The 27,672-nt window shown below is 37.4% G+C and overlaps 1 protein-coding gene across 2 annotated transcripts in view; it reads right to left on the reverse strand.

The window, feature by feature from the left end:
• The window catches only part of PARD3B (par-3 family cell polarity regulator beta), a 401,283-nt gene that overhangs the window by 204,419 nt on the left and 169,192 nt on the right, over nucleotides 1-27,672 (reverse strand). For both annotated transcript variants that reach the window (XM_082285055.1, XM_082285054.1), the window contains exons 6-10: nucleotides 18,190-18,276; nucleotides 14,614-14,739; nucleotides 9,728-10,083; nucleotides 7,985-8,124; nucleotides 7,071-7,199 (exon numbers count right to left, since the gene is read on the reverse strand). In XM_082285055.1, coding sequence (XP_082141181.1) covers nucleotides 7,071-7,199; nucleotides 7,985-8,124; nucleotides 9,728-10,083; nucleotides 14,614-14,739; nucleotides 18,190-18,276 — 838 coding nt within the window. The remainder of the gene's footprint in view (nucleotides 1-7,070; nucleotides 7,200-7,984; nucleotides 8,125-9,727; nucleotides 10,084-14,613; nucleotides 14,740-18,189; nucleotides 18,277-27,672) is intronic.

The following is a 27,672-nucleotide window of genomic DNA, read 5'->3' on the forward strand; positions in this document are numbered from 1 at the left end:
GAAGGAAATAGCATTTGTTTAACACAACAAGAGACCTTTCAGTACCTGTCTGGTGCCCTTGACCAACACACTATTATGGCCTCTCAATATGCTGACTGCCCCTTGCCTGGCTGCTCTTTTCTGATAAGAGATGTCAACTCCCTGGGGTGCCATTCAGAGCCGACAGCAAAAGGCACAAGACCCAGGAGGGTTATTTTCAAAGGTTTATGAAGGAAATAAGACATTTGCATGCTTTTGCAATTACTTTCTGATAAAAATATTTAAATTGTGGCACCACATAGCTATTATTGTCAGAAAAGCTTGAAAATAAGATACCCCCCCCATTTGCATCATGCTCCATGTTCTTTCCAAGCACTTAGCTACAATTAAGAAATACTTTGCTGACAGTTCAGTCATTCGTCACTATAAAAACTGCACTGTATTTTGCAATAGACATACTGTAACACCCTTAAAAGTAATACTCAAAGGTAATACACTGTTGTAAGCTTGCCACAATCGAGTAAATAACTGAAGTCATTGCTGCATGTATTCATCTTCAGCATTTCTGACAGATATTTCATTTGGCTTCTTTAAAATTATCTGTATTCCATACTGCAATAAAAACTAAATGGTCACTAATGGCACACCCTGCTAAGTAAGAAAGCCAGTAGCAAATCCATGGAGATATATTATACTGTACTTGGATAATTTTAACATTAACATGGTATGCTACAAATTTGTGTCATGTTAGATAGAATGTGTCTGGTTTGAATTATGTAGACTCTCTGGAATTATAGCTTCGAAAACTGAGAAAACTAGATTCATCTCTTCATCCAAGACAGATACAGTGCATTTCAGAAATGGAGATTCTCCAGTTTGCTTGACATGCCTATTTGAAAACCCACCAAGGAAATGGTTTTCCCTTGCAAAAGTTTTTTATTTGTGATTTGGTGCGCACTGCTGTTCAACTTTAAAAAATGCAGTCTCATTTAACCTTTTAAGCTACATAACCATAGGAAACAGAGGAAGAAAAATTAACTAGTTCAGCCCTCAGTCAAGGTCAGCCTCACTGTGAAAACACCCATTTTCAGCCCATGCATGGAGTGAGCTGTGTGCTTATGCACTCTGTGAAGCTGGAGCCTTATGCAGTTAATACACCTTGGCACTTAGAGCCTAAAATCTTATCACACATGAAGGTGGAAGGCTGCATGCTATTTTCAGGGTGAATTTAGGGTTGCTGCTACTAGATCACGTCAGAATACATTCCAGGCAAATAGGTCACAACACTTAGATGTACAAATCCAACTCTTCACTCATTTTACTGCTCACTGTTTTAAAGGGATGGTAAACAAAGCAATAAGCAGGGTTTAATTCTTTTATGTCTACTTCAAACACCACATCCATATGTTTTACATTAAGTCAGCCTAGGAAAACTTTTTTTCTAAGTTTTTAATGTATTCTAAGACAGAAAGACTTTAGAAACATTCATATGGTATATGGAATAAAACTAGTGACCCTTGTAAATGGCAAGGCACTACATTTGTTAGCAGGATTTAAAAATTGCTCTACTAGTTTGGTTTTATTAAATGAAAATACTGTAGATCTGGGTAAGTGCACCTAAAATATATGAAGAGTCAATTTCTGTTAAGATCAGATTCTATATGCCTCTATTCTGATATATACACACTTATGATTTCATAAATAAAAGCGGGCTTCCAGACAATTTTGGGCAACCTCCGAGCTACGACTTAAATTACCAAGTAAGCAGCTTTCATTTCCCAGCGCTCTGTGATAGGGTTCCTAAACCTAGGAGTTTTGGGCAGTAATCTTATAATATACCTTATAAATACCTTATCTGATAGCAGAAGTAACATTATGTTTTTCTCTCCTTACTTATATCCTCTCTAACTTTTTCTTTACCAGCAGGCAGAGCACCATCAGAAGTTCTTGCAGGCAGTGAGTGCTATGACTGGGCCTTTCAGACCATCCTTTTAATGTTCCTCATATTTGCTGGAATATAGGAACAGTAGGATCTGAAAGGGAAATAATTGCTGGATCATAACACTTTGATAGGCGTGACAGAGAAAGCAATAGTAGACCAGATGCAATAAGGTCTCTGTGGCATCAAAAAAGCTGACAATTGCTATCACATGGAAAAATCACATTTGCTGTGCTGGTAGCTTTACAGGCACTTCACTGCATAGGAGACCTCAAAAAAACAACCACTTTTTAAAGACAGATGGATTATCAAACAATTTAATCCCCTTTGGTAGATTAGGGAGTCCCACCCAAGCCATGCATAAAGAGATACTTTTCACTGTGACAGGAAAGATTGTCGCATTCCTTCTTAACAGGGATCTCTCTCACTGACTTTTGTAAAGAGCGCAGTAACTAATCAACAAACCTCAAAGAACAGTTTCCAGTACTCTAAGACATAATGAAGCTGAAAACCTTTGAGGGGCTGCACTACACAATGTTTTGTCTTTAAAAATATACGTTGTCTTTAAAAATATGTGTAGACACAACCTACTCACTTCTCAGCTATTCCAGATGAAGAGAATAGGTCCAAAAATAAACTTTCCTTTAAAATCCTCAGGATATTTAAAAATCTACATAGTTTATAGAAGATGAAAGGTGCCATGTGCATTTACAGTACCCTTGTCTTCACTACACAGAACAATTCAAGAACTCCTTCTTGTGTATGCTATTAAAATTCAATATATGCTTCTTTTTTTCCCTACCCAATTCATCTCCCTTAGAACAGAGGTAACATAACAGAGAAATGGTACTTGCTGGAATCAGTTTCTGACTGAAATTATTTGTCCATTTCTGGATAATTGAGCAATAGAATCACGGTTTTGAACTACAAACAGGTGCAAAAATGGTTAAGTCTAGGCTGTAATCTCACCTATTATTTCCTGCACATAAAAAGGCAAGCAACAATTAAAAGGAAGTAATAGAAATTAAGCTTTGAATATTAAAACAAATAGACCAACTGGTTTTCCTTCAGGCATTTAAGTTCAAGGCAGTGGAAGAAATTATCTAGGGAAAGACTGAAACATAAAAGTTAATCACATGGTACGTAGGAAAAACCGCTTAATTGAACTTGCCACTCATCCTGCTTCCTTCTATTCTGTATAATACACATGTAAAAAAAGACTTAAAGACCAATACTACGTTCAGTACGTTGTTGTTCATTTAGCTATTGTTATAAAAATGATGGTTTGTTCCTTTTCACCCCCCATTCTTCAGGGATCAGTTAATACGCCAAGAAACCACAGGAACAGCAACTACAGTTGCAACTGGTAAGTCAAAGAGATCTTTAAAACAAAAAATACAGTGCATGCAAAAATTACAATGAATGTGCACTAACTTACAGAAAAATGCATGCAAATATTTTTGGTGCTATACTATTTCTGGCAATTGCAGAACAGTCACATTCCTCTGCTTGTGTGCATCAAACAGAATGAAGAACTGCAAAGGATCATAGCACAGAATGGGTTGCACCAGAGCTGTTCTCGTTCAAGTAGTTTTCCTTGTTCTACCAATGCAGGGATAAAGAAAGAGAAGGGGAAGTGATTTTGCACCATTATGAAAAGAAATGGCACTTTCAGATCACACATTTTCCCTAGAGAAAAAACATGATGCAACAGACACACATGATCAAAACACTGTATTTCCAAAACGCAACAGAATGATAGCCACAGTTTGATGTGCATTCCATTCACTTTGAGAGGAGCTGGAAAATCTAAACCTATTCAGTTAAACCAGTTTCTTTCTGTAATATTTACCATCCTTTAGAAAAGACTATTACACAGTTTAAAACCCAAATGCACCTTAAAGAACACACTAATCACTGGCCACTCTACAGACTGTGGTAATTAAGTTAATCAAGATCTTCCCCTGGAGTTTTGGAATCAGGTCCTTACTTAGCTGCTACATTGTCAACAGCTGGTATGAATTACTGTGAACATTTGGCTAACTGGATAATAAGGAGGACAGACTGTGGTTGGTCCAAATTCTACTTCACCGATCTGTTTCAATATATGAAAAAAATCTCATTAGAGCCTCCTTTTCTTTTTTTTTAAAGGAGTAACAACCCTACAAATGTTGGGTTCTCAATTCTTTTCCCTGTTGTGTACGAAACACTGTAACTGTGTAACTCTCAGATGTGGCATCAGCCAGTGTAACCAAAGCCCCAATTCCCTATAATTTAATAATGCCTGTTTGCAACACTGATCCATCCTCATCCATATCACATCTCAGCTGCTGTGGCAAAGGTTTGCTACTTTGAATATATTTTTCTACTTGGCTAGCAGTTCATAAGCATAGATCACAGTAACAAAATACCCAAACTCTGCTCCCACCTATCTTACTGAAGCGAAAATATTCGTGAGACCAAGCTTTCTCCAAGCCACAGCTTTATTACAAGGTAAAGTCAAATTATATTATTACAGACCCATGCAACCAAATGCCACCCAGTGTGACTTTATTACATTATTTGCTTTGTACCCATGCAGTTATCAAACTCTCTCCAGCAAATCCACATAAAAACCCAGTTCTAGTGGAGCAACATGCTCAAAAGTCGCTTTGTGCAGGGGTTTCAAGTGGATGCAGCTTCCAGATGCGTCTTTGCCACAGGAAGCTGTGGGGAGTGGGTACATTTACTAGGTGGCCCTTCTCCTTTTCCTTTCAACAGGTAAAGGGAATCTAAAGAAAACATCTCAGATTACAGTCCCTGGAGAACTGCTCAAAGCAAGAACAAGTCTGATATAAAGCAATTACTGTATTATTGCCAGGCATTAACAAAATCCCCAAGTATTCAGGTAAATTCTGCATGCATGTTACACAGCCAGGGCACTCAGTTACAGCTGTCCTTGAAAGACATTGGATTATCCACTGCTTTTCCTTCCAAAAACAAACATTTAAAGGGCTGGCATTTTTCTCCTCTTTGATCAAAACAGTACTGTAACTTTTGAGGTAGCAGAGGATTAGTCCAATGTAATATCATGGCTAAAGCTGAAACCAAACAAAAAAGCTAAACCAATTTTAATTTTTTTTTTTTTAATCTTTGTTGAGACTATTCTCAGACATCTCATGAATTCTAACAAGCATTGTGTTAACATCAACATCTGGTAGCTTAGTGGTATGGTAACTCACACTTCTGCTGTGAGCTACCAGATGTTGCTGAAGGGCTTTTTAATTTAGATGGGCTGGTTCCATAAATTCACGTAATGTACTGCAGTAATTCTCATTTGTGTTATGTCGTACTTGACTGAGATAATGAGAAACACAGAGCAATATTAGAATTCCCATATCCTCACTGTTACAGTGAGGGCCATCACTTGTGCATCATCCTTACACAGAGGAAGCAAACTAGGCGAAGGTCAAGCTAGCAGGATAAATGCGGCTACTTCATGGATTTCAAACATGCCAGTCATAAGTAAATCACCTTTTGAAAGGTAGTTAATCCTTGCTGTAGAGACTAGAATTTAATATCACACAACTGTGGCAGGTAAAAATTATAAACAGCTTTTAGATTCTTCCAGTTTTTTTATCCCCACACACTGCTACAGTGATTTCCAGCAGATTTTGCACTATGACAATACACAATAATGTTGGGGGAACAGGAGAGAGAAGAGAAGAATGCATACCTTTTTTTAAAGTACCTATTCTAAGTAATGTGCTTTATAACTTAAAAAACCCACATGAAAACACTGTTGATGGGTAGCTTTTTCAAAAAATAAGCCCTTATTTAGAAGAGCTGGTGAATGAAAAGAAATTCTTCATAGAATAGATAATTTAGTACTTTAAAACTCAGAAATTTCCCTGTGATCCACACAAACACTGACTCTACAGCTCAGGGCTTACTTAACAGAGCAATGCAATGACCAATTTTGGTGCCTTGGGAATCACTGACAACAAATGCCCAGTTACAAGGCTGAAAACTGCCATTACACTCCTTAAAAATTACACAGTAAAAGAGAAAAATGGATATAAAAATAGTTTTGCTATGACACCTCACAACTGCTCTACTACAAGAAAAAGTGGGCACCAGCGATACAAGAGAAAAGACTCACATGAGAGAACCTGAATGCCCCTCCAGCTTCCTATCCTATCACAAGCAACCCTGACCTCAACAAGGTCCAGCAGGTAACAAGGAAACAAGAGGAAAACTGTCAGCAGTGTTTTGTGAGGAAACATAATGGAGGATTTCTGTAGAAGATCCTGACAACAGTCTAAAGGAAAAGCAAGAAGGCGGCATCTTAAGAAAAGGATGAAGGCGGTTTGTGTTCTTTGAAGGAGATAAAATGAGACAAAAGCAGGAAATGCTGTCCTTCCCTTATCCTGAGGACTTAATGAAAGGTCAAGTATAGCCATCAATCAAGATAAGGAAGAGGCAACCAAAGAAATGACCTTCTCTGAGGGGGAAACAAACATGTGTCAGATAGCACTTTTACACGGATGCAGTTCTCTTGCGAGAGAAAAGAGCACAGTTTCATGCCAGTGTTAATTTCAAAAAGTGAAAATTAAGCACTTGAGATGGAAAAAAGACAAGCAAGAGCCTATTAAGTCAAAGGCTAGCAGCCAAGGAAAAGCTTGCTTCCAAAATTTGAGAGGAGGGCAGTGGAATTCCATTCTGCCCCACTCCTGCAGTTGGGCACCTGGCTTAGGAGACATCTCCTGGGGACAGCCATCCTCACTAGTTTGTTACTGATAAGCTGCAGGCTCATTACATGCACTTTAAATTTCTGGCTTAAAGCTTGTTGCTTTTCTGAAAGCAAATAACCCATTTTTAGTTATGCTTGACCTCACACTTACAAAATTAATTTACAGTATTCCCCTGTGAGTTATGCTTATGCTGTCATTTCTGGGGATGAAAAATCAGATTGGAATTGCAAGTAAAGTAGATAAAAATCAAATATCCCTCAAAATCAAATGTAAGTATAAATACTTGTTGGACACAAGCCTTATATGACTACCTTTTGTTGGCTTTCTCAGCTGACAACAGTTCATTTCTGTTTCTTGGGCTAGTTTTAAAACATGGAATTGTTTCCAAATCACTCTTCTGGAAAGAATAACGAGTTTACCAGCTCTCGAGGTAGAAAGGCCTCCTCCTGACGAGCCACAATCAGACAGACAGTCTCCCCTTGCTTTGTGCTCCTCAGCATAGCTACAAGCTCTTCCTGGGTCCTGCCGGTGATGTCCCGTCCATTCACCTACCAGCCACAAAAGAACAGAGGATGTCATATCTCTGAGTATGACTGCCTTTAGCAGGTTTATTAGGTTCCCCTCACCTAACACAGTGTCAATCAGTGACTGAGAGCAAAGAAGAATTAGCAACAGCTCCCATACTGTCTCCCCCTCTGGCCCTGCACAAATTACTTAACCTTTTTCCTCCTCATTTTCACCATCTGTTAAAACAGCTCTGTAGTACTTACCCACGTTGCAGGGGGTTTGTGAGGCTTAATTAGTTTGTAAAGCACTTCGAAGAGGAAAAGTGAAGAAACGAGACCTTAGTATTAAAACTGTTTACCTTAAGAGCTTTTTAGGTTAGGAAATAGAAATAACCCATTAGATAATAAGATTGTAAGTCACAAGATACCTGAAAATTTTCAACAGACAGATTGGAGCAAAATTACCACAAAAGGACTACTTAACCAGCTTGATATTAACTGGAGTTTTTTGGAAGTGGCTGAAGAGGCAAGACATGTTTTGGTCCTAAACTGATACATTTATCTGCTTTAAAAAACAAGATCTTACCAGGTTCTCCTTGTTCAAACACCCCATGGACCCTTGTGAAAAGAACCACTTTTTCACCTTGTGGTGTAAAACACTTGTTGACAAACAAGTGGCATAGAAGCTGTGAGAGTGACTTTTTTTTAAACCAAGGGCAAGAATTGTAGTTCTATACATCAATAATATGTATGAGGAAATAAAAGATTTATGACAAAACTAGCAATCAATTTCCAGCAATGCAAATACAGTGCATGTTTATCCTAACCTCCAGGATTCTGTCTCCTGACTGCAAACGACCATCTTTTACTGCTGCACCTTTTGGTAAAATATTCTTCACAAAGATTGGACCAGGACCATGTACTGAAGAGTCTCTGGTAACCACCGTGAAACCAAGTCCTTCTGGACCTAGAATGTCAGATAAAGAACTCACAACATAAATTTCAACATGTAAACGATGATCATTAAAAGTAAGCAAACAATGTCAGCAAGATACCCCAGAGACTTATTCAGGTTAACTCTTAAAAAAGAAAGCAAACAAAAAGTGCAAACACAAGCCAATTTTCTGCATGGTCTAGAGAAGACATCTATTGATGGCAAAACACATACCCAAACCCTCTTACAACAGCTACAGATGGAAATACTTTGGTAAGCACACAGTAATAAAAAACAAGGAAGAACTCTCTTCTTAAAGAATTTATCTTTTCTTTATGTCATTTCAATATTAGTCTTCACATTAATGTCAGTCGTCTTTCATAGAATCAGAGCAATTGGATTTGTTTATTTATGAGCATAAATATAATTTAGCAGATTTTACTGAAACTTGGTAAATGGGAAAAATATCACATGATTTGAATGCAAAAACTGATGATGTGCTGTTCAGAAAGGACAAAGTGGTATTTCTAAGCTTCCATTAGTGAAGTTGTTTGAATAAAAAACCTCAAGTGTTAACAGATATGTTATAACAAATAATATGGGAGTGAAGTAAATATTAGCAGGTATTGCTTATAAGCCACTAAAATCACTGGGAATAGTGGGGTCCATAAAAATCTTTTTATATTGAGCAGTATTACTACCCAGTGTGATAGTTTTCGAAGATATCATCATGTCAGTATCACATTGCTATAATTTCTAAAAATGTAAATGTTTCAAAATCAAAATCATGAGATCTAGAGTGGGGAATTTCTGAAGTAGGTTTTGCTAACACAAAGCTAAAGAGCTCAGAAGTAAAACCAAGTGATTTAAGCAAGGAAGCAATAAAAATTAAGAAATGAGAGCTTGATTACATTCGTAATGTGTTATGAGAATAAAGCTACAGTTTTCAAAAGGGCCACTTCTAGGATCAAATTTAACTCTCAGCCAAATCAGAGACAGAAATTAAATAGAAAATATACATGGTAATTGGAATCTGCATAAGCACATTTTACTAGATGTACCTAAACCTGTTATTCCATTCAAAAACAGACAGTTGCATGGTGCAGCAATTAAAGATACACCCACAAATTTGGCCTCCTGACAGCTGAAAAAAAATGATGGGGAAAAAAAAAAGGTTTGCAGAAAATAAAAAAGGGAAAGCAGGTAAATCTGTGGTCAAGCTCTTGGAAAACATGAAACAGAGCAGAGCATATTTTAAAACTTATCTTTAAAAGAATGCCGTAACAGTGTTGTGGTCAATTAGAAGATTGAATAAAATAACTAAGGTCACCAGCGAACAGTTCAAACTTTTATTCTACACTTGTGAAAAGACTGAACTATCTCTTAAAATGCTTCCACAATCAGTAGCAGAGATGTCTTAAAAACCAGTAAATCTGGGTAACATACATCCACAGTTTATGAGGAAGTCCACCGTAGGGAACATAACTGTTAACCTTCCTATACCTTCGGAAAGTTTTGGAACTTTTAAACAGCAAATAACTTGCTTGTACTTTTAATGCCACTTGTTAAATTAAAATTAAGGTATCACTATAGAGAACATGATACAGAATTAATCATACCATCTCCAAAGACTTACCTTTCTTCAGGTCTATCTTTATTTTCTTTGCATTTTTCTTATTGCCAAAGCCCATAAGTGGAGACAGTGAGGGAGAAGATGGCTTTCTACCCAGACGTGGGAGGTTGGGGCTCTTAGCTTGTTGCAATGTTCCCTGTGCACCTGACTCCAAGCTCGCTCCAGAAAGATTGATTGTTTTCACAGCAGGTTTTGGATGAAGAGGAGGTGGAATTTTTGTTTTTGTAACTCCTTCCTCATTATTCAGAATAAAAAGAGGAGCAATAGCAGACTTCTCATACTGTTCTCGATTATATGGAGGAAGGACTTCCAAGATGACACTTCGAAATTTCATTGCCTGACGGAAGATGTCCTGAGCCCTTTAAAAGAAAGGTATGAAAATTCACATAACAAACCAGAAAATTTGAGCAAAATTTGAAGTTGTTTACAGAGAATAAGATGAAAATTTACCTTATCTTCACATCTACAGCGTTCCTTTTTTAGAAAAGTACACATGAAATAAGATTTCAAAATGAGAGCATTTCCTTATATTTCAAGTAGGAGCAGTGTATCTGTCAGAATTCCTAAGCTGCTACGAAAACATATCAGCCAGAATAAACTAATGAACACAATTCTTCATAGAGAGCATCAGGAAGGGAAGTCCTGATCGCAAAAGCTCATCAAAAGAGTTCTGAAATTACAGCTTGCTGCTTTTTTCAAGTACTTGTCTGCTAGATATTTTCTTGTTGGCACAGAGGCACACTGAGCACTCATCACCAATTGTTCTGGTCAATACATCTACTCCAAGCAAGCTCAACTCTCCATTTTCTCCAAATCCAGTCTAATTGCTCCTCAGATTCCTTTGTAATCCCTAATGCAACTGCTGGCTGATTCCACAGCAATAGAATAGGATGACGGTATGGGATACACAGACATTAGAAAAAAACCTTGTGATCAAAAAGGTGCAACTATTTGTGTTTCTACATAAATGTATAAATAAATAGGCCAATATTACTCACATCTTTCAACCAACAACCTTTTGCTAAGTGGATATGCAGGCTTTGCATACTCAATGCCTTTACAGATGTGCTCAAATGCAACACCAGAAACTGTGTTAGAGCATTTAATGAAACTACTCCCCTTGATAGTGACAAGGCAACGGGGAACAGTTTTAAACTAAAAGAGAGAGGTTTACACCAGACATGAGGAGGAAATTCTTTACTCAAAGAGTAGTGAGGTACTTGAACAAGTTGCCCAGAGAAGCTGTTGGGTGCCCTATCCTTGGCAATGTTCAAGGCCAGGCTGGATGGGGCCCTGAACAACCTGATCTAGTGGGTGACATCCCACCCTCTGTCGATGCCTGTGTGGTTGGAAGGAGATGATTTTTAAGGTCGCTTTCAACCCAAAACATTCTATGATTCTATGAACTGATACCATGGTAACAATACCGTGCTCAGATTCCCGTGGGTTGTAAGGCAATTAAGACAAGTTGGCCAAAAGAGCTGTTCATAAAGCCTTCCCTGGATTTTGAATAACCCGTAGATTTGGTCAATCAAACCATGTTACAAACCTTGGACTCTAAAGGAACAAAGGAGACTTCCTTCTTTTATGCTTTCCTCTCCTACTTTCTGTTGAAGTGGACTGATTTTCTTCCATACTGCAGAAAACCACTTGAGTACAAATGGAAGAAGTAGGTGAAATGCATTTTGAGAACGAAAAACTGAAAACTTCTGCTTAGCTGAATTGGAGCAAGAGAGGAAGTAATGGCTACATTAAATTTTAAATAAATCATGGAGTCCTTCTAAGAATATTGTACTTATCTCCTACCCTTCTGTAGTGTGTTTGTCAGTCTAAGTCAGTATTTTGCTGAAGTCTTGGCTTTGGCTTTACACTCAGTTATGTAACAGGAATCAATGATGAAAGTACTTCTGAAATAATTTTTTTTTCACACTGACAAAGGAAGGAAGCCACTGCAAATATAAATGTCTTGAAAACACACCTACTGCTTTCCCAGATGAACAGAGCTGCACAGTACCTCCACCTTGCAGCTGTAGGTGGTAGAAAGGAGAGGCTGTTTTAAGAGGGTTTTCTGTAGCATGAAGACATTAAAGTCAGGGGTCAGTCCCAGTGGGCACTGCTGTGGGAAAGAACCATCCTTGCCACACCGAGTGTACGAGTGTCAAGAGTCAGAATAGCAACGTTCATTGACAGGACATGCTGCCAGAGAAAAACCTCAAACTTGGAAAAGAAAGGTAGCAGGGAGACTGTTGTAGGAAGGCATTCTTTTAGCATCACCCGCAAGGGTTCAGTTTCAGAGCTGTAACAGACTGTGCCCCAGTGTGTCTGCAGAGGTTATAGCTTATCTGTTCACCTACAGCCTGTCAAAGTTCTCAAGGACAGATTTTACCCTGATAGTTGAAACCATTGCATGCTTCCAGCATAAGGATGTAAAATCTTAACTGGGTTTCTTTTGCACCCCAGCTTCATTGTTACAAGTAGCCACTTGGTCATATGTTACAAGGTAGTTTAATAACTTAGTTTCAAAAGGTTAATAGTTAAAATACATGCAAGAGAAAACATAAGATCTCCTTCAAACAAAAATTAGTGGAAATAACTCAAGACAACCTATGGGAAAGTCTAAATGCTGTCTTCAGGGGCAAAATAACTGGCTGCACTTCAAAGAGAAAAAATAATGAATGGAGAAATTTGTATCTCTTGAGACCCCACATGCATACTTAAAAGAAGTAAGGGAGTCAGTTAAAAGAGGTGCTAGAAACTTTGCAGCACAACAGAATGTAATTGAATAGATTAGCAGCAAATGAAAAAGCAGACCAACAGTCCCAATACATAGCTATTATAAACATGGGAATACAGAAAGTAGGCTGCTGCTGTTCCAGCTGCAGAAGAAGCAATTGTCAGGGGCAATTCTAGAAAGTCTCTGCTGAAATTAGAAAGAGACAGCACGTAACAGTAAGTGTTAAAACAGCTTTTACAAGGGTTATGAAGAAATGTCAATTTGAAACTAGCCAACAGATTTTCCTCTCAAAGGAGAATCTGATTGCTATTTCTGGGTCAACAGTCATTGGAACAATACTTTGTTGCATCTTTTACAATTACTGGATCTCTGTAACTTGGACTTCTGTCACGGTAGTAACAGTTATGTCATGCCAGATGAAAACTAAAAGGCGTGTTCATGGAGATTAGCTTCAACCTGGAAAGAGTCTTTCTTTAGCCATTCTCCACAGCCAGGGAAGAGAGATGATGTTGAAGGCTATTTTGGAAAACAGTTCAGCAGAACAATGTAAGACTTAGGAATAGGCTAGAGCTCATCCAAAATGTTCCCCCCAGTCCCCAAACAGACATTGAGCCCTCAACAGACACATTTTTTTCTCCTCAGATGCAATGCCACTGCAACCACACTACTTGGTTTTGTAACTTAAGGAAACTTGGACCAATGAAAGCAGGCTCTGCTCTGAATCATCTTTAAGTCACCTTTCTCTCTCTCAATGACAGAGAGTCTAAAAAGACTGGTCTCTAAGCTAACTCTTATGGTAAATAGTCCTTCCAACTCTCAAAACTTTACACAAGCTTTTAGAAAGTAAGTGTCCTACATGTTGCATTTTGAAGGAAAGCCTGACAGAGAACTAGAAAGTTTCCTGCCGTGTTTCAGACTGCCCCAAAATCTAGCAACCTTACAGAGAAACATACAGAGTCCTCCATTCCACAAACACCTCAAGGGCTGAAAGCCTTTGGAGATCTAGTTACATCCAGAAGAAAACACAGAGACAACAAATTGTAAAAAAAGGATCACATATGATTTTGAAAAGAGAGGTTTTGATTCAAGCAAAATCTCATTTGTGAAATTTCATTAAAAAACTGCACAGTGAGGCAACAAATGTTTTAATAAGATACCAACAATTATGTTCTGCTAAAATTGATATCTTATTTAGGAATTTCCACGGATGGAAGAGAATGGCATGTAGACATCACAGCAGAGTGCTTTTACCACCAAATACGCAAAATGCTGTAACTGAAAAGCTATCAAGAGGGAAAAAGCACAGCCTCAGAAACAAGAATACCTAAGCTACAGAACTATGCTGGTTTCATGAAAACCTATTTTGCAAATATTTATTCCTAACTGTGAAATTATGTATTTGATTTCAGTCTAGAAGCCTTGAACATTTGGCTTACTGTTTAGAAAGTTAAGCTTCGACTCCCTTGACATCTGAATAGGTTGTTGTTATATTATACACAATCACTCAGTTGTCTAAACATATGGATTAAAAGCAAAAACAAATTACTATTTAATTAGTACAGCAAATATCTGTGAAATTTGAGAGGCTATTCTTTTGTACAACAATGTCACATTAATTCATAGATGATCAAAACAACCTGTTACTTAAAAAATATTTGAGATGGATAATAAATGTCAACAGACTTAATAAAAGTCATAAGAACTGAGACTTACCAACTAGCTCAAGTAATCATAGTTTGACAGTAGAAGTATTTTTTAAAGAATTAAATGCTCAAAAAGCTGCAGCACAAAAAAAGAAAATCTTATTTTAATTGCAAAAGAACATTAAAAACCATGCTGTGATGTTGACTCATTCTGAAGGTCTTATGAAGAAAAAATTACAAAGACAATAGGGTAAAAGTAACAGAAGAACTAGAAAGGGAAGATAGCAATTACAAAAATTAATGCTATTAAATTAAGTAAGCACAGTAAGTTCAATAGAACTCCTCAAATTTCACCTTATTTGGAGGTTTCAGACAAAATTACAAAGTTTCTGGCACATATCAATTTTACAGGCATTTTTTCTGAAATAAATATTAATCCTTTTATTAATCACTTAAACACAGCACTGTATAAAATCCTGGTTAGTTAAAAGTATCAGTAAACCAGCACTTACTGTGCAAAGGTTTTATCCGTAAGGTCCACATGGTTTATCTTCACAATGCATTCATTTTCATGGAAAAGACCATCACGCCTAGATCTGCTGTTTTCTTCAATACCACGGATGAAGAGTCCCAGCATCCTAAAAGGCAAAACACAGGTGAAAACTACCTTTATTGTGCTGATATGAATTTATATCCACTAAAAATATGTGTATGAAATGATAGAGTAGACGGTCTCCCTATCTATGAAGTCCTTAACCTAAAGAAAGGTTCTAGCTGACTTATTAACTAAAAAGAAGGGGATGCTGAAAAACACCAAGGAAAACTGCTGTACACTAATGCTTTACTACTAGCTAGAACTTGGGGAGCCTTAACTCCTGTAGGTTATACTTGGAGAAACAGATCCCTAGATCCCTCTGCAGTTAAAAATGTCAGTGTAGCTTATGCAATATTTTTCTGCCACTGCTCCAAAGAAACACACAAACAGATTAAAAGTAATTTTCTACCTTGACTATAATAAAATAAACAGGCATTTGAATGACAAAAAAATAACTGACTTTTCTGCTTCTGAAAATGTCTCAAACTTTTCAGTTGCCAAAGCCCCTTGCTTTGATACAAGACAGCAACACTACTCATTCATGTGGCAGGACAGCAGCAGAACATCAACACCCAAGTTGCTTGTTAACAAGATAAGTTCAAGCGAAAACAGAGGTACAGCACAGAATAATGCAATAAGTGACCCAGTGTGAGTGGTGCAAAATTCCAGTGTTGATAACTCTGCTGGGAGCAGAGTTAATCCTGACCTACCTGGAATACTTCTGTATTGCAAACAACAATTCAACATAGCTATATCCAATGATACCAGTACAGTGCCCAAAAAACCTGACAATGGCGTGTTTGTGAAGAACTTTTATAATCAACCTTTGTCCACTAAATTTCCATACCATCAGCATCAAAGACGACCTTTAGAGACCATTTTCTATTGCTTATACTCCATAAAATATTAATGTGCAATTTTCAACGTGCCAGCACTCCAATCACAAAACAGAGGCCCTGTATTTTTGTCTCAGATTCATGACTGACCCTGATATATAAGTCCATTCAACAGATTGATGGCACATCATTAACTGCTTCAAATGACACTATATTCACTGAGCATCTGATTTTAGATTTACTGTCTAAGAACATTTAAAATTTTATACTTCTGTCCTATCTATTACTAAGTGAAAAATTGGTTCCAACTGAATATTGCTTCTTTGAAGTATCTAACAGAAAAAAATGATTTAATAGCATAAAGATTCTCTTGTAACAAGTGTTATCCTTCCCTAAAGGTTTCAAAGGGGCAGTGGTGGTGAGGGGCCACAGCCCCTTTGATGACATCCAACTAGTGGCAATCGAAAACCTAAATCCTAAGAACTAATTAAACACAACTGTGTTAAAATGCAAACAAGTAAAAGTACAGAAATAAACAAAATCACAAATTAAGTTGGTTGCTTACTAATCCTGTGTGCTTAGATACTGTATTCATATAACGCAATAGGATTGCCTTCTTGTCTCAGACTTGTGGGTGCTGTACTGCCTGAGTGGCTTGAGTTACATAGACTGAGGCAGTTTAAATTCATTCCTCCATTACTTTTTTCCACAGCCTAAATTTTAGCATTTTAATGCACTATTAGATTTTAATTTCCTGTTTTTAATGATATTTAAGTGCAAAATGGGGGAAATTATTTCCATTACTTTTGTAGTTCCTCTATAAACTAAGATTTTGTAAATTAATATGGTGTTTTAATGACCTGTAGAAAAACTTTGGTCTGCAGCAGCACTAGGCTAAAGCCAGCATTACCTTATTAGAAGATAACTGCACAACTGAAATACCAGACCCAGTTAGTCATGGCCAGCATGTCCTCATAAATTCTATCATGTCACCAAAAGAAATAAAAGATGCTCATCTGTACTTTCTCATGTTATGATGAGTTACAATTTATACAGTAGTGTCAGGCTAGATTTAAAAAGAGGGTCAAGTCATTTAAGTCAGTCCAATGCTTTAACAAAGGTATTAGTACAGGTCTGCCAAGGGTCACTAAAATTTCAATACAACTGCCTAAACAACAACTAGTTCATCTGTCAAAGACCCTTCTACTCCGGCGGATCCCCAAAAGCGTTTGTAAGTACGGACATAGTAACACGAATGCAGTGTAGACCAAGGAACACTTCTTCTTGGAGGTCTTTAAAAGCTGCACTCAACACAGTGATACTTGAGTACAAAACTGCATTTCAGTCACAACAATTACCGACTTTAATAGCTTGCAATTTCATCAACATTTTTTTACTGAATGATCTTGAAATACAGTGTACACACTACAACCTTTATAGCATGCCCATATCAAAGAACTACGGTCTGCATTTCAGAATGAACACAAGTGGCTTTCTCAAGACAAACAGGCACAAGGCCAAGGACCCAACTCGGATCTCCAACAGTTGCCATCAAAGACCAACTTTCTTCTTGAGACAGTGATGACATTTTTACAGGCAGCAGGTGGACATCTATTTTCCCTTTTGGTAAATAAAACAATCTGAATTAATTTGGGTCCACTTACAAATTCAGATCTTGCCAAGAAAAGAGACCTTTAAAAGGTAATTCAATCCTTCATATTCTCTGTCCTACATGAAAGCTGACAAGTAAAGAAATGTTTAAGAATTAGACAATTTTTACTTTTGCAGTAATTGTCTTCGTGTTACAGGCAGCCATTTTACTATAAAGTAGTGTCATTTATGTCTCTGGCAATTTCCCATTTCTTATTCACGGCTGCCAGTGTCAAATTAACTCTCTGGCTAAGCCTCTGTATGTCAAATTTCAGCCTAGATTTTTTTTTAACACATCCAAGTTACATAGCTTGGAAAACAGTTATAATGAAAATGCTGACGCAGTCTTAACTACAGCACATCAATATGAGCACGCTCCTATAATAGGCTTTTGTGATCTCAATGGACTATGTTAAATCATTTATAATTAAAGTAATTGTATTGTGACAAAGAAAGGTTCATGGTATAGAGCACATTTTATAAATGCTATACAATCAAATTTAAAAGATGGCTTGAAAAATATGAGGGCAGGCAAGCAATATTTTTGACTCTTCTTGTCTGGTATATCACTAAGGAAGAGCCTATGCAGAGGTATTCAATTAGGAAAAACAAAACGAAACAACAAACACAAACAAATAAGCCCACACAAAACTACTGAGTCCAGTTTACCATTCAGAGAATAAAACCAGAGACAATTAAAAGGGTATATGAACAAAGATGTTGGTATTGACTGGAAGTGACTGGACATGGCACTTAGTGCCATGGTCTAGTTGACAATGTAGAGATCAGTCAAAGGTTGGACTCAATTATCTTTGAGGTCTTTTCCAACCTAAATGATTCTGTGGTTGTCTTATACAGAACTTGGACTAGTAAATATTTTGGTAATGGAAGACAGTGTCATAGACCAATTTTTGTTTTTCTTTTGGTAAATAGTAGGTATTTTAAGATAAGCACAACTGAAATCCTTTCATTAATATACTTCTTGAGCAATGCAGAAAATATCTTACCTTCCACTCAAGGATGAAAAAAAGGGCACTACATGTATTCCCAAGGGTCCACCTTCCCCAGAAATCTCCACTGTTTTTGTCATTTCACTAAAAAAGAGCACAGGAAAACACAATATGCTTATTCAGAGCATTTTCCATGTTAAAAACAAATTCCTGATTGATCAGATACCAGAAACGGTAGAAAAAATATTTGACTCAGAGCTCACTAATACAGGAAAATAAAATGAAAAGTAAAACAGCCATGAAATTCTTGAATTTTTTAGATTAGCATTTGTGTTTTTTAAAAGGGAAAGAAATCAAATACTAGACATTTTCCTAAGTTAACCTTCAAGTAAATTAATTAGAATATTAAAGAATAAGATTTTAAGCGAGGAGAGACTTCATCATCAGAAAAAAAAAGGGGGGAGGTTATCCTACATGTTCTTAATTCAAGCTCCATGTGGGCTGCTGCAGTCAATTTTCCCATGTGGCCACATTATAAACGTGAAGATCACACATAAAGGACATTGAGCCTATAAAGTCAAATCATATTTAAATATACAGATTTCTTCCCTCAGTTGCATACAACCTCCCTGACAAACAAAGAACAAAACAAATTGTGATCAGTAGTGCAACTCAGCTCATTTTATCAAGAAGTTTCCTTCCTCAAACACCATTATTAAAAACCTCTATATTATCTCTGACAGATTTTTGCTGTTTCATGGCATGTGCTGTTTCATTTCCTATTGACTATTTTACACTGCCAGCCTTACAGTGACCTTAACTCTATTCTGGGTGACCATGACTTGAAAAGAAAGGTACTTGAACTGGCTAGAACCTTAACATTAGAACCTTAGCAATGTCTGTATTTCAGTAGATCTTGTTCCTTTTTTCCGTAAGAGTGTTCATCTTCCAAAACACTCCCTCCCCCCTCCCATGGTACTGGACACCCCCAGTGCTCAGGATTAGGGGCCAGCAGGCAGCTCCCAGGCACACCCATTCAGAACACCTTCACTGTGAGCTCTGAGTGTGCATGTCAATCCTACAGTGTGGACAGAACACATGAAACTGAACCAAACGGCCACTTTGGATACTGCCCTGAGTTAAGGACTCAGTCTAACTCATCAAGTGCAGACTGCAAGTGAGAAAGACACTTCTGATCTTTCTCCATGCACCAGAGCTAGAGAGCATACGTTTGCTAGATAAGCTGACCGTGCCGACTCTTTCCTACCACCCTGCCCTCCCGCTCAGATGATTTTTCCCTAGTACCACAACTTCCTCTGGCACCAGCTGACTGATTTTGCTGACCCATGGTCTTATGATCATTTGATTTGATGCAAGAATCAACAAAAATGCACCGATACCCATCAGGAATCTGTGAGCACCCCTGAAGTGGCAGCACACAGTTACAGCACATTAGGTACAACATGAACCCACACAGGACAGCTAAGCCCTCTCACAAGGGGCACAATTACTGCAAATAACCTTAGACAAATTCTGGCATTGCTTCCTAATGACACAGGAATATTTTGTTGTTGTTTTGAACCTTTATCCAGTTGCACAATGATTAATGAGAGGCAATTTGCCCTAGATACAATAATTCTTATCTTGATGGGCTAAATATGGAATAAGACTGGAAAATAAGCTTACATAAGTTTGTGCTCTTGGAGTTAGGGGACTGAGTGAGTTTTGGGGAGCTTTTTTTTTTTTAAACTGTTCTTCCAAAAAAGCTGGCACTGTAATGGATTTATGTTCTCTAAATATAAAATGGAAAGACCCTGAACAACAAACCACCACTGATCCCAATGTAACAGATTTACATCTTACTGTATTTATAGCGCAGGCACCATCAACAGGAATTTGTGGATTTTTCTTTCCTGTATTCCCCCTCTTCATTAATCACATGGGGAAATCCTGATAAAATCTTCCTGTAAAATTTTTTAAATACTTTTTTTTCTGGTGGAGCTGGTTAGAAAAGCTAATCAGGGTGGTTACCAAAAAACTCAACAATGCATGCATAGGAAATTAACTCCTCTTTCAGTTCCATCTTCTACTTCCTCCAATTCTCTCAATACACAAAGAAAGATAATTAAAGGGCTACTTTTACTGTCTTTTGAACTTCTACAAAATCAAAATGCATAAGTAAATTAAACAGCCAAGCCCTTTAGATTCAGAAAATAATCAGAAGTAGTGAATGGGATTTCATTTGTACAGGGAAAATTTAAGTAAGTTACAGCTGTCCCCAAATAACCCAGTGTACTCTAGGGAGGAGTTGTCTTCCTGAGCAACTGTAAAACAGAGCAGGAATTTTTTTGAGGGCTATCATGACAGACAGGTGAGCTGTCATATTAAATCAATGCACATACAATTATAAGTCGGATCAATGCCAAAGAAAACAAAGAAACTTGTTTTTAAACCTAACATGAAATCTACACTAAGAAAAATAGGCTTCTTTGTCAGAACAAATAGCCTACATGCCCATTATGTATTACTTTAAAAAATTTTGGTACATCCTAAAACTTATGGATGTTCTAGAGCACTAAATGTGCAGAACAAGAGCACAGTCTGTACACATGTATTAAGAAAGGTACTTTGGAATTATAATTTTAATCAAAAATCCATGACTCTAAATAGACTTCTCATTCTCAAACAAATGGGACTCTCAGTTACATCTGAGAAGAAAACAGCCCTCCACACCAACCTTCATGGATGTTTGAGAACATGCTATTTTTATATTATACCTATGAAAGCATGACAGTTAAAAAATTTAAAAACCAAGACACCTGGATTTGATTTGGATTTTTTATTTGTTTAAGAACCTCAAAGATTAGAGATTCAGACACATTTGGTATCATTCACTCGTTCTGTCTCCCTTCGGGCAGGTTTAATCTGCCCACAAGGACAGCTGAATTCAGCACTGTACTATTTCACGCTGGCTTACAGTTTATACTGTACTGGAGAAAGTATTCAGGAATAGGGCATGGCTGAGTGACATCCTAAATAGCATGAGCTCTAAGAATATTAATTACTAAATTCCAAAGGCTTTGTGTCCATGGGACACAAAGGTGCTAGGACTCTTCAGTTTGACAGAGCTAGGTTAAAAAAATTAAAGAAAGGAGTGAGAGAAAGGAGAATTGCTATCTAATGTAGGTTGATAGCTGTGACAACAGAGAATGTAATTTATGGATTTTCTGCAATATTCAACACATTTTAAAAACAAACAAACCCCCAAAAAAGGAAAAAATAGAATTCCAGAAGTTAGTAACCTACTCATAGCTTACTCCTCTTTTAAATCTCCCCTACAGATCTTAAATGCCTTTTGCAGTAAAAGAAAACAGAAGTCTGGCCTATCAGGTCAGTATAAAAGTTCTGGAATAAAATTGCTAGCTGGGGATGAGAGGCTGGGAGCATGGATGAGGGATGCACAGAGGGTGCCTCAGCGTGCTGCATTCTGAGTATCTCCTGCTTGTTCTTCAAGAAGCAGACAGAACTCCCACCTCAGGAAATCCTGTCCTTACTGAACTTGGAACCTGGTCGCTATGGAATACATACAAATATGTTCTTACAGCAGTCAAAATAAGTGAACTTTTAAGAAGCATTTATGTCAGTGAAATTTCTCCGAAGTTCAAGGTTCACCCCAACCAGAAACACAGCACTCAGGCGTCTTCCAATCCATGCTGGCATCTCCCTTCCCCTCGCTGCACTGAAGGTACCTCAGGTCTCACTCAGGGGAGAACACCTGTCCAGCATGACCTGATCCAAGACCATGTTCAATGCTGTACTACTGATTTTTAACTTGAAGCAGCTGTCATCATTTACTATTTAAATTCTTCTTTAGTTGATATTGTTGGTTTCTGACAGACCCTTTACTGTCTATCACATTTGTCAGGAAGGCTTGCTATGCATATTATTAAAAATGCTGATAAGTACTGTTCAGCAAAGAGATAGAGAAGGTGTACACATGAGCAGGCACAGCACTGGCAACATGAAAAGAAAATTTAAATGGAATGCTGCACATCTAATGGTCATATTTAGTGGTGAATCAATCTGATCTTCAGATTTGCAGTGTCCTTGCTGTGGAATACTATAGCTCCCTCTCCTGAAACCTGTATCAAGAATTAGCAGTTTGTGAGTTACATGAAGGGAAAAGATTTGTTAGCTGAAAGCTTCTCTGCAAACTACCCAAGAAAACTGAAGAACCAATCCCAACTACTGAGCACACAGATGCTTAAAAGGGAACTCTCTCCAGAAATAAACGTTTCGCACTGTTGCAGCAAGACTGAGTTCACTGAGGTGCTTTGACCTTCCCCAGTTACAAACGCTCAGAGAATCTTGGTAAGATTTCTCCTGGAGAATGCAGTAGGCACAGCCTAAGGCAGATTAATTGTTTTGCAACACAGTGAAGACAGTACCTCAGAAATTCTGCTTACTGCATGGGTTACTAGGAAAAACTTGTCATCATGTGTATGTCACAAGAATCTACTGCTTGAGTAAACACAAAGTATTTCCCATTCCAAAGGCATTTTCTTTTGCAATTTTAGTCATAGTCAACACTTTCTCAAGTGTTTTTAAGAAAAGGTTCAGATTACTAAGATCCCATATCTGAAAAAAATCTTTTAGTGCAGGATGTCAGTGTTTCCCTTGCAAACAGAAAAAGCACAGCTGATATTCTGAACATGCTTTGTGGTGTTTTTATTGACCATGACCAAGTAAAAGGCAAATTAAAAGTCAGATGTAGACAGCTCCCAGATGCAGTTATTAAGTTGTATCTCCTTGCTTGTTCTTCACTTGCACCTCTAGTTCCATGCCTCTTCCTCCAATGCTGCCATTCCAGCAGAGAAAGCATCCATCGACAAAGGGTGTTGACATTTGATAGAGAGCACAGGCCTACAGGGGATGTCAAATTCCTATAGGGGATTTTAAAGAGGAAGCATGCACAGCATTATCCAAATAAAGAGGGTGATGAATCTGTCCATGTACTTTTTCACATACTAAACCAATAGTTACTGATGATAATAAAGTTATTTGTCCCCCTTCTTCCAGAGAAGGCTTCCAGAGCTTCAGCTCAACTAAAGCTGTCAGATAGCAACTTCCCACCTACCTCCTACCCCTTTCCCACATTCTTCCTTCCCTCTTTTCACCTAAGTGCTCAAACCTTTGATGAAAATGTCTTGATAAGCCCTGAAGAAGGAACTGGAACTCAAGATGTTATGTAGTGTGAACATACTCAAATGATGAAAATCTGAACAATATCTAAATAGGGATAGAGAGCACCTTACAAGAGAAAGAAAAAGCAGCTCAGTGCCCACGCAAGGATAAGCTTTCCAGGTACAGTTAAGAAAACTGGTCACTCTTTTATAAGAGACAGGAACACAGCAGCTGCTCCATTCTATACAAAATTAAACAAACTACCCATAAAGTTCAAATATTTACTATGAAATAATGTCACAATGATCCAGTTTCAGGTTTGAAGAGGAAACAAATCACCTCCTCCTAACTAAAATGCATTAATCTAGTTATTCCAGACTTTTTTTTCCACACTAAAATTAGTTAGTTCTCACAAGATTAACTCTGACATTTTAGAGAGAAATCAGACAGCCTGCAAGCACTGGGGCTTTGTGTCTTTTTTCTTTAAATCAAATTGTTTCAATTCTCTGTTGTTAGACTAATGAAAGACACAGTAGGTTAAAAATAGAAAAACACAGAGAAGGGAAAAATGCTTCAGCTACACTTTAATTATGTATCTACAGTACTTAAACCAAGGAACTGACCCTGACCTCTGCTAAAAAGAAGTGGGAAGACAGCAAAACTGAACATAATGAAAACACAAAATGAATTATCTATGCATAAATTACCCTTTGAATTTCAACTAATCCACTGCTATTAAGCTAAACATCCACTTCCAAGCAGATTCATGTTTACTGTTCCTTAACACAGAAATTTTTACTAAGAAAAGCAAGGTTTTCAACCAGTATTCCCATGTACTGTGTGCTAAGGAATTCAGTGTTAAAAGTTGTAACAAATCTGACCATCTATAGAGTATCAAGACCCTGTTCTTACTTTGAAAATCTTTCAGACCTAGTATGGAACATGAAAGGAGGCACAGAAAAATACAAGATTTTATACACTAATGGCACTAGCTTGTTAACCCTGAACATCTTTACTTGCAAATAAACAACAAAAAGCCACCTTCTGAATTTACAAGAGGATTGTCATTATTCATTCCATTAAAAAACATTCCAATGACCCAATGTTTCAAGTGTCTCCTATAAAAAAGTTCAACTCTTAAAATGTCAAATTAAAATTTTCAGACTCCCAAGGGATACAGTCCTGAAAAGTTTCCCAGTACTTTCGCAGTGAAATGTTTTAAGAGAATCCAGGCAAAGCGACTTCCCATTAACGTCTAAACAGAGGAGCCAAAATTCCTCCATACTGAAGCTCATTTGCCCCACCTGCAACTGATTTCACCTACTTACACCAGTGAACTGACTTTCTTCAAATCAGTTTTCCTGCTTGAGTGAGGAATATAAAACAATCCAAGTCTGGACCTTAAAGTTCAACTGAATAGGCTTCTCAATCATGAAATATTAATCATGGTACTCTTTTTCTGCTTCCCTCTGAAACATCCATTATTGGCTGTAGTTAGAAAGGGATTCTGCTGATGAGAAGGCTCAGATAATTTCCTTGGGTGATGAGCTGCTATTTTGCACAAGCATTATAGGCCTTAAAGCTTACTAAACTCAGTAACAGGAAGGAAAGTAGTGAAAGCAGCAGGGCCAGTAGTAGTTTTCTTTCTTCCACAGCCTTTTGTCCACAGCATGAAGTAGCTCACAATTAGGCTGAAATATTACCTTTATTAACATCTCTTAATGTTGCTTATTTAAATGAAGGGTTAATGACCTGGTGGTCCCTCATGGCCCTAATGACTTTAAAATACAACAAGAAAAATACCTAAATAAATCAGAATTACAAGTAACACTTTCTTTCAGAGGGAACAGCATAAAAGGTATTAAGATGCTGGTTTTACTGCTTGTGGAAAAAAACCGGTTTTAGTATTTAATATTATTTTATTCATAAAAGCTTCCTTACTTACATTCAATCAAATAAAGATAATTGAGACAGACAGATGGTCTGTAGTGACTCATTATTTCCCTTTATAAACCTTCTACTCCTAATGAAAACAGTTTTGGAAAAGCAGTTTAAAAAACTTGACTTACAAGAAAAAAGCCAAAAAATAATCAAAATCATTGCTATAAAATTTAAATTCTTTGACTTTTGAAAATCCTGTGAATTTCACAGAGCTACAAACAAACTTTGCTTTACAAAATACTGTGTTCAGAATTTCTCTTATGTTCACTATTGGAAGAAAGTGCAATATTTTACAAATACTCCAATATAACTCACAATTTTCAGGAAAAATTCCTCATAGTACCCATCTCAATTCTTGCAGGCAAAATAGTGTTTTTTAAAAATCTCCTCAGGACACAGGAACCACAAACAAGGCATATTTTGGAAGAATTACTCTACTGTGACTCTATTTAAAGAAACACTGTTCCTTTCTCACCATTTTGTTTTGATTTTCATTTGTTTGGTTGATTTTGGCCAATGTTTTTCAGACAATGCAATCTCAATCAAGATTAAGACTATTCATTTGAAAAAAGAAAAAAAATTATTAGCAATGCAAAAAGACTCTTGGGAATACCCTGTTGTGGCCAGCTTTCCCCCTGCTCCCTATCAGTTCAACACTGATGCTTGGATATCAATCAAGCGGGTCCCAATCTATATTCTTTATCACTTTTCCTTCCACGTTCCTATGTCAAGACAGCTTGCAGAATTCAGCAAAAATTGCAAGAGGTCTACAGAAGCCTAAGCTTATTATTTCTGGTTTGTGACATGCCAGAGAAGACCTGGCCACTTCAGAAAACTGAATACTCTGAAACGTATCGCAAGGGTTTTTCTCATCGTCAATGTTTCCAGCAGCCACCAAATTATGAAGCAAACAGGTATCATAACCTTCTTCTGAAGAATCCCAAATGCAAGCAACGAATTGTTTAACTTGATAAACAATAATATGCTCTCAGAAAATTCCTAGGAGGACTTAGATAGTCTAAAACACCCTAGTAAAGGCATAAGGAAAACAGTAAATATAAACAGAGTGTGCACAGAGCTTGATTAATCCCCATTACAAATTAACGGATCAAGAGACAAATGAGTGCATATATTTGGTGATGCATAATAATTACCTCAGGTGAAACAAGCTGTACAAGTCTTTAGCAACATTCCATGAAGAGAAAATAAGCATTAGCAACTAAACTAAGTTCTATACCTGCCTGATGAACACTAATCAGAGGGCACGTAACTTAGAGGCCTGGCAGGTGCAGAGAAAGCTGGAAAAGCACTCCAGTTCCTTTTCATGATGAGACCATTCTAAAAATATGTATCAGTATCGGCAGGCAGGAGAAGAAATTACAAAATGGCATAGGCACTGGGTGACAAGAAGACCTCCAAGAGCAAGGAAAAACCCATGAAGATTGAGTTGAAAAACACAACTGTACCAAGATGATAAAACTGCCCATAAAATGACTGAAATTATGACCCAAAGAACAAGAAAAACTGAGAAATTAACTCCCTTGTAAGGAAAAGACAAAATTTTGACATGCTCTGAAAGGAAAGGTGATCATTCTCCAGAAACCCTGGCATGGCCCAAACCACCAGCAATGTTAGAGTCCCTGCTCTTGTAAACTTCCCCACAGGCACAGGGTACATATTCATGCCTCTTTCCCAGACCTCATGCAGGTAAAATAGGAATATTAAGACTTTTTCTTCTCAGGTGTTTGCAAGGATAAATGCTCTAAGATTAAGGCATGCAGATCCTGTTTATTTCATGAGTTTTATTTTATACTCTTGACAAACAACTATAACCTGCAGAATTGTAGCAAATGACTATCTGCCATCATCAAAATTGAAACAGATTAATTTTTCACATATTAGCTGTCACGCAGAAGTTTGTCATGTAACACTTCTTAATTTAATTATACAATGTGCTATATATACACCACAAGAGTTCTGCAACAAACACAAGATACTGGACAAAGTACTGAATTCCTTTACCTACTCAAAAAGGTGACTTCAGCATGACCCGAATCACCAGTCAAAACTGAAATTTAAGCTTATGATGAGACAGAAAAACAGTAGCATGAAAACACTCCAACACCACCACTGAGGATCTGACCAACTTACTCTCTGACACTATGGCAGCCTGGCTTGACAATTTGGTGTAACAAATGCTACCTACAAAATCATTATTTTTCAATTTCATATCAGCCATTTAGAATTTTACCTTTGATTTCAGGAGCAATAGACATTGTAGCTCATTACTAAAACTCTTGAGAACACCTAATTTCTCCTCCTTTTGTTTCGGCTATACAGCTCTCAAGTTTTACTCCACTGGGTTTTCAATGCAGATTATATACTTACCTAAGTTTTGTTCAAAATTTAGACTGG

This window comes from Coloeus monedula (genome assembly GCF_965178545.1).
Source record: "Coloeus monedula genome assembly, chromosome: 7".
Taxonomy (NCBI): domain Eukaryota; kingdom Metazoa; phylum Chordata; class Aves; order Passeriformes; family Corvidae; genus Coloeus; species Coloeus monedula.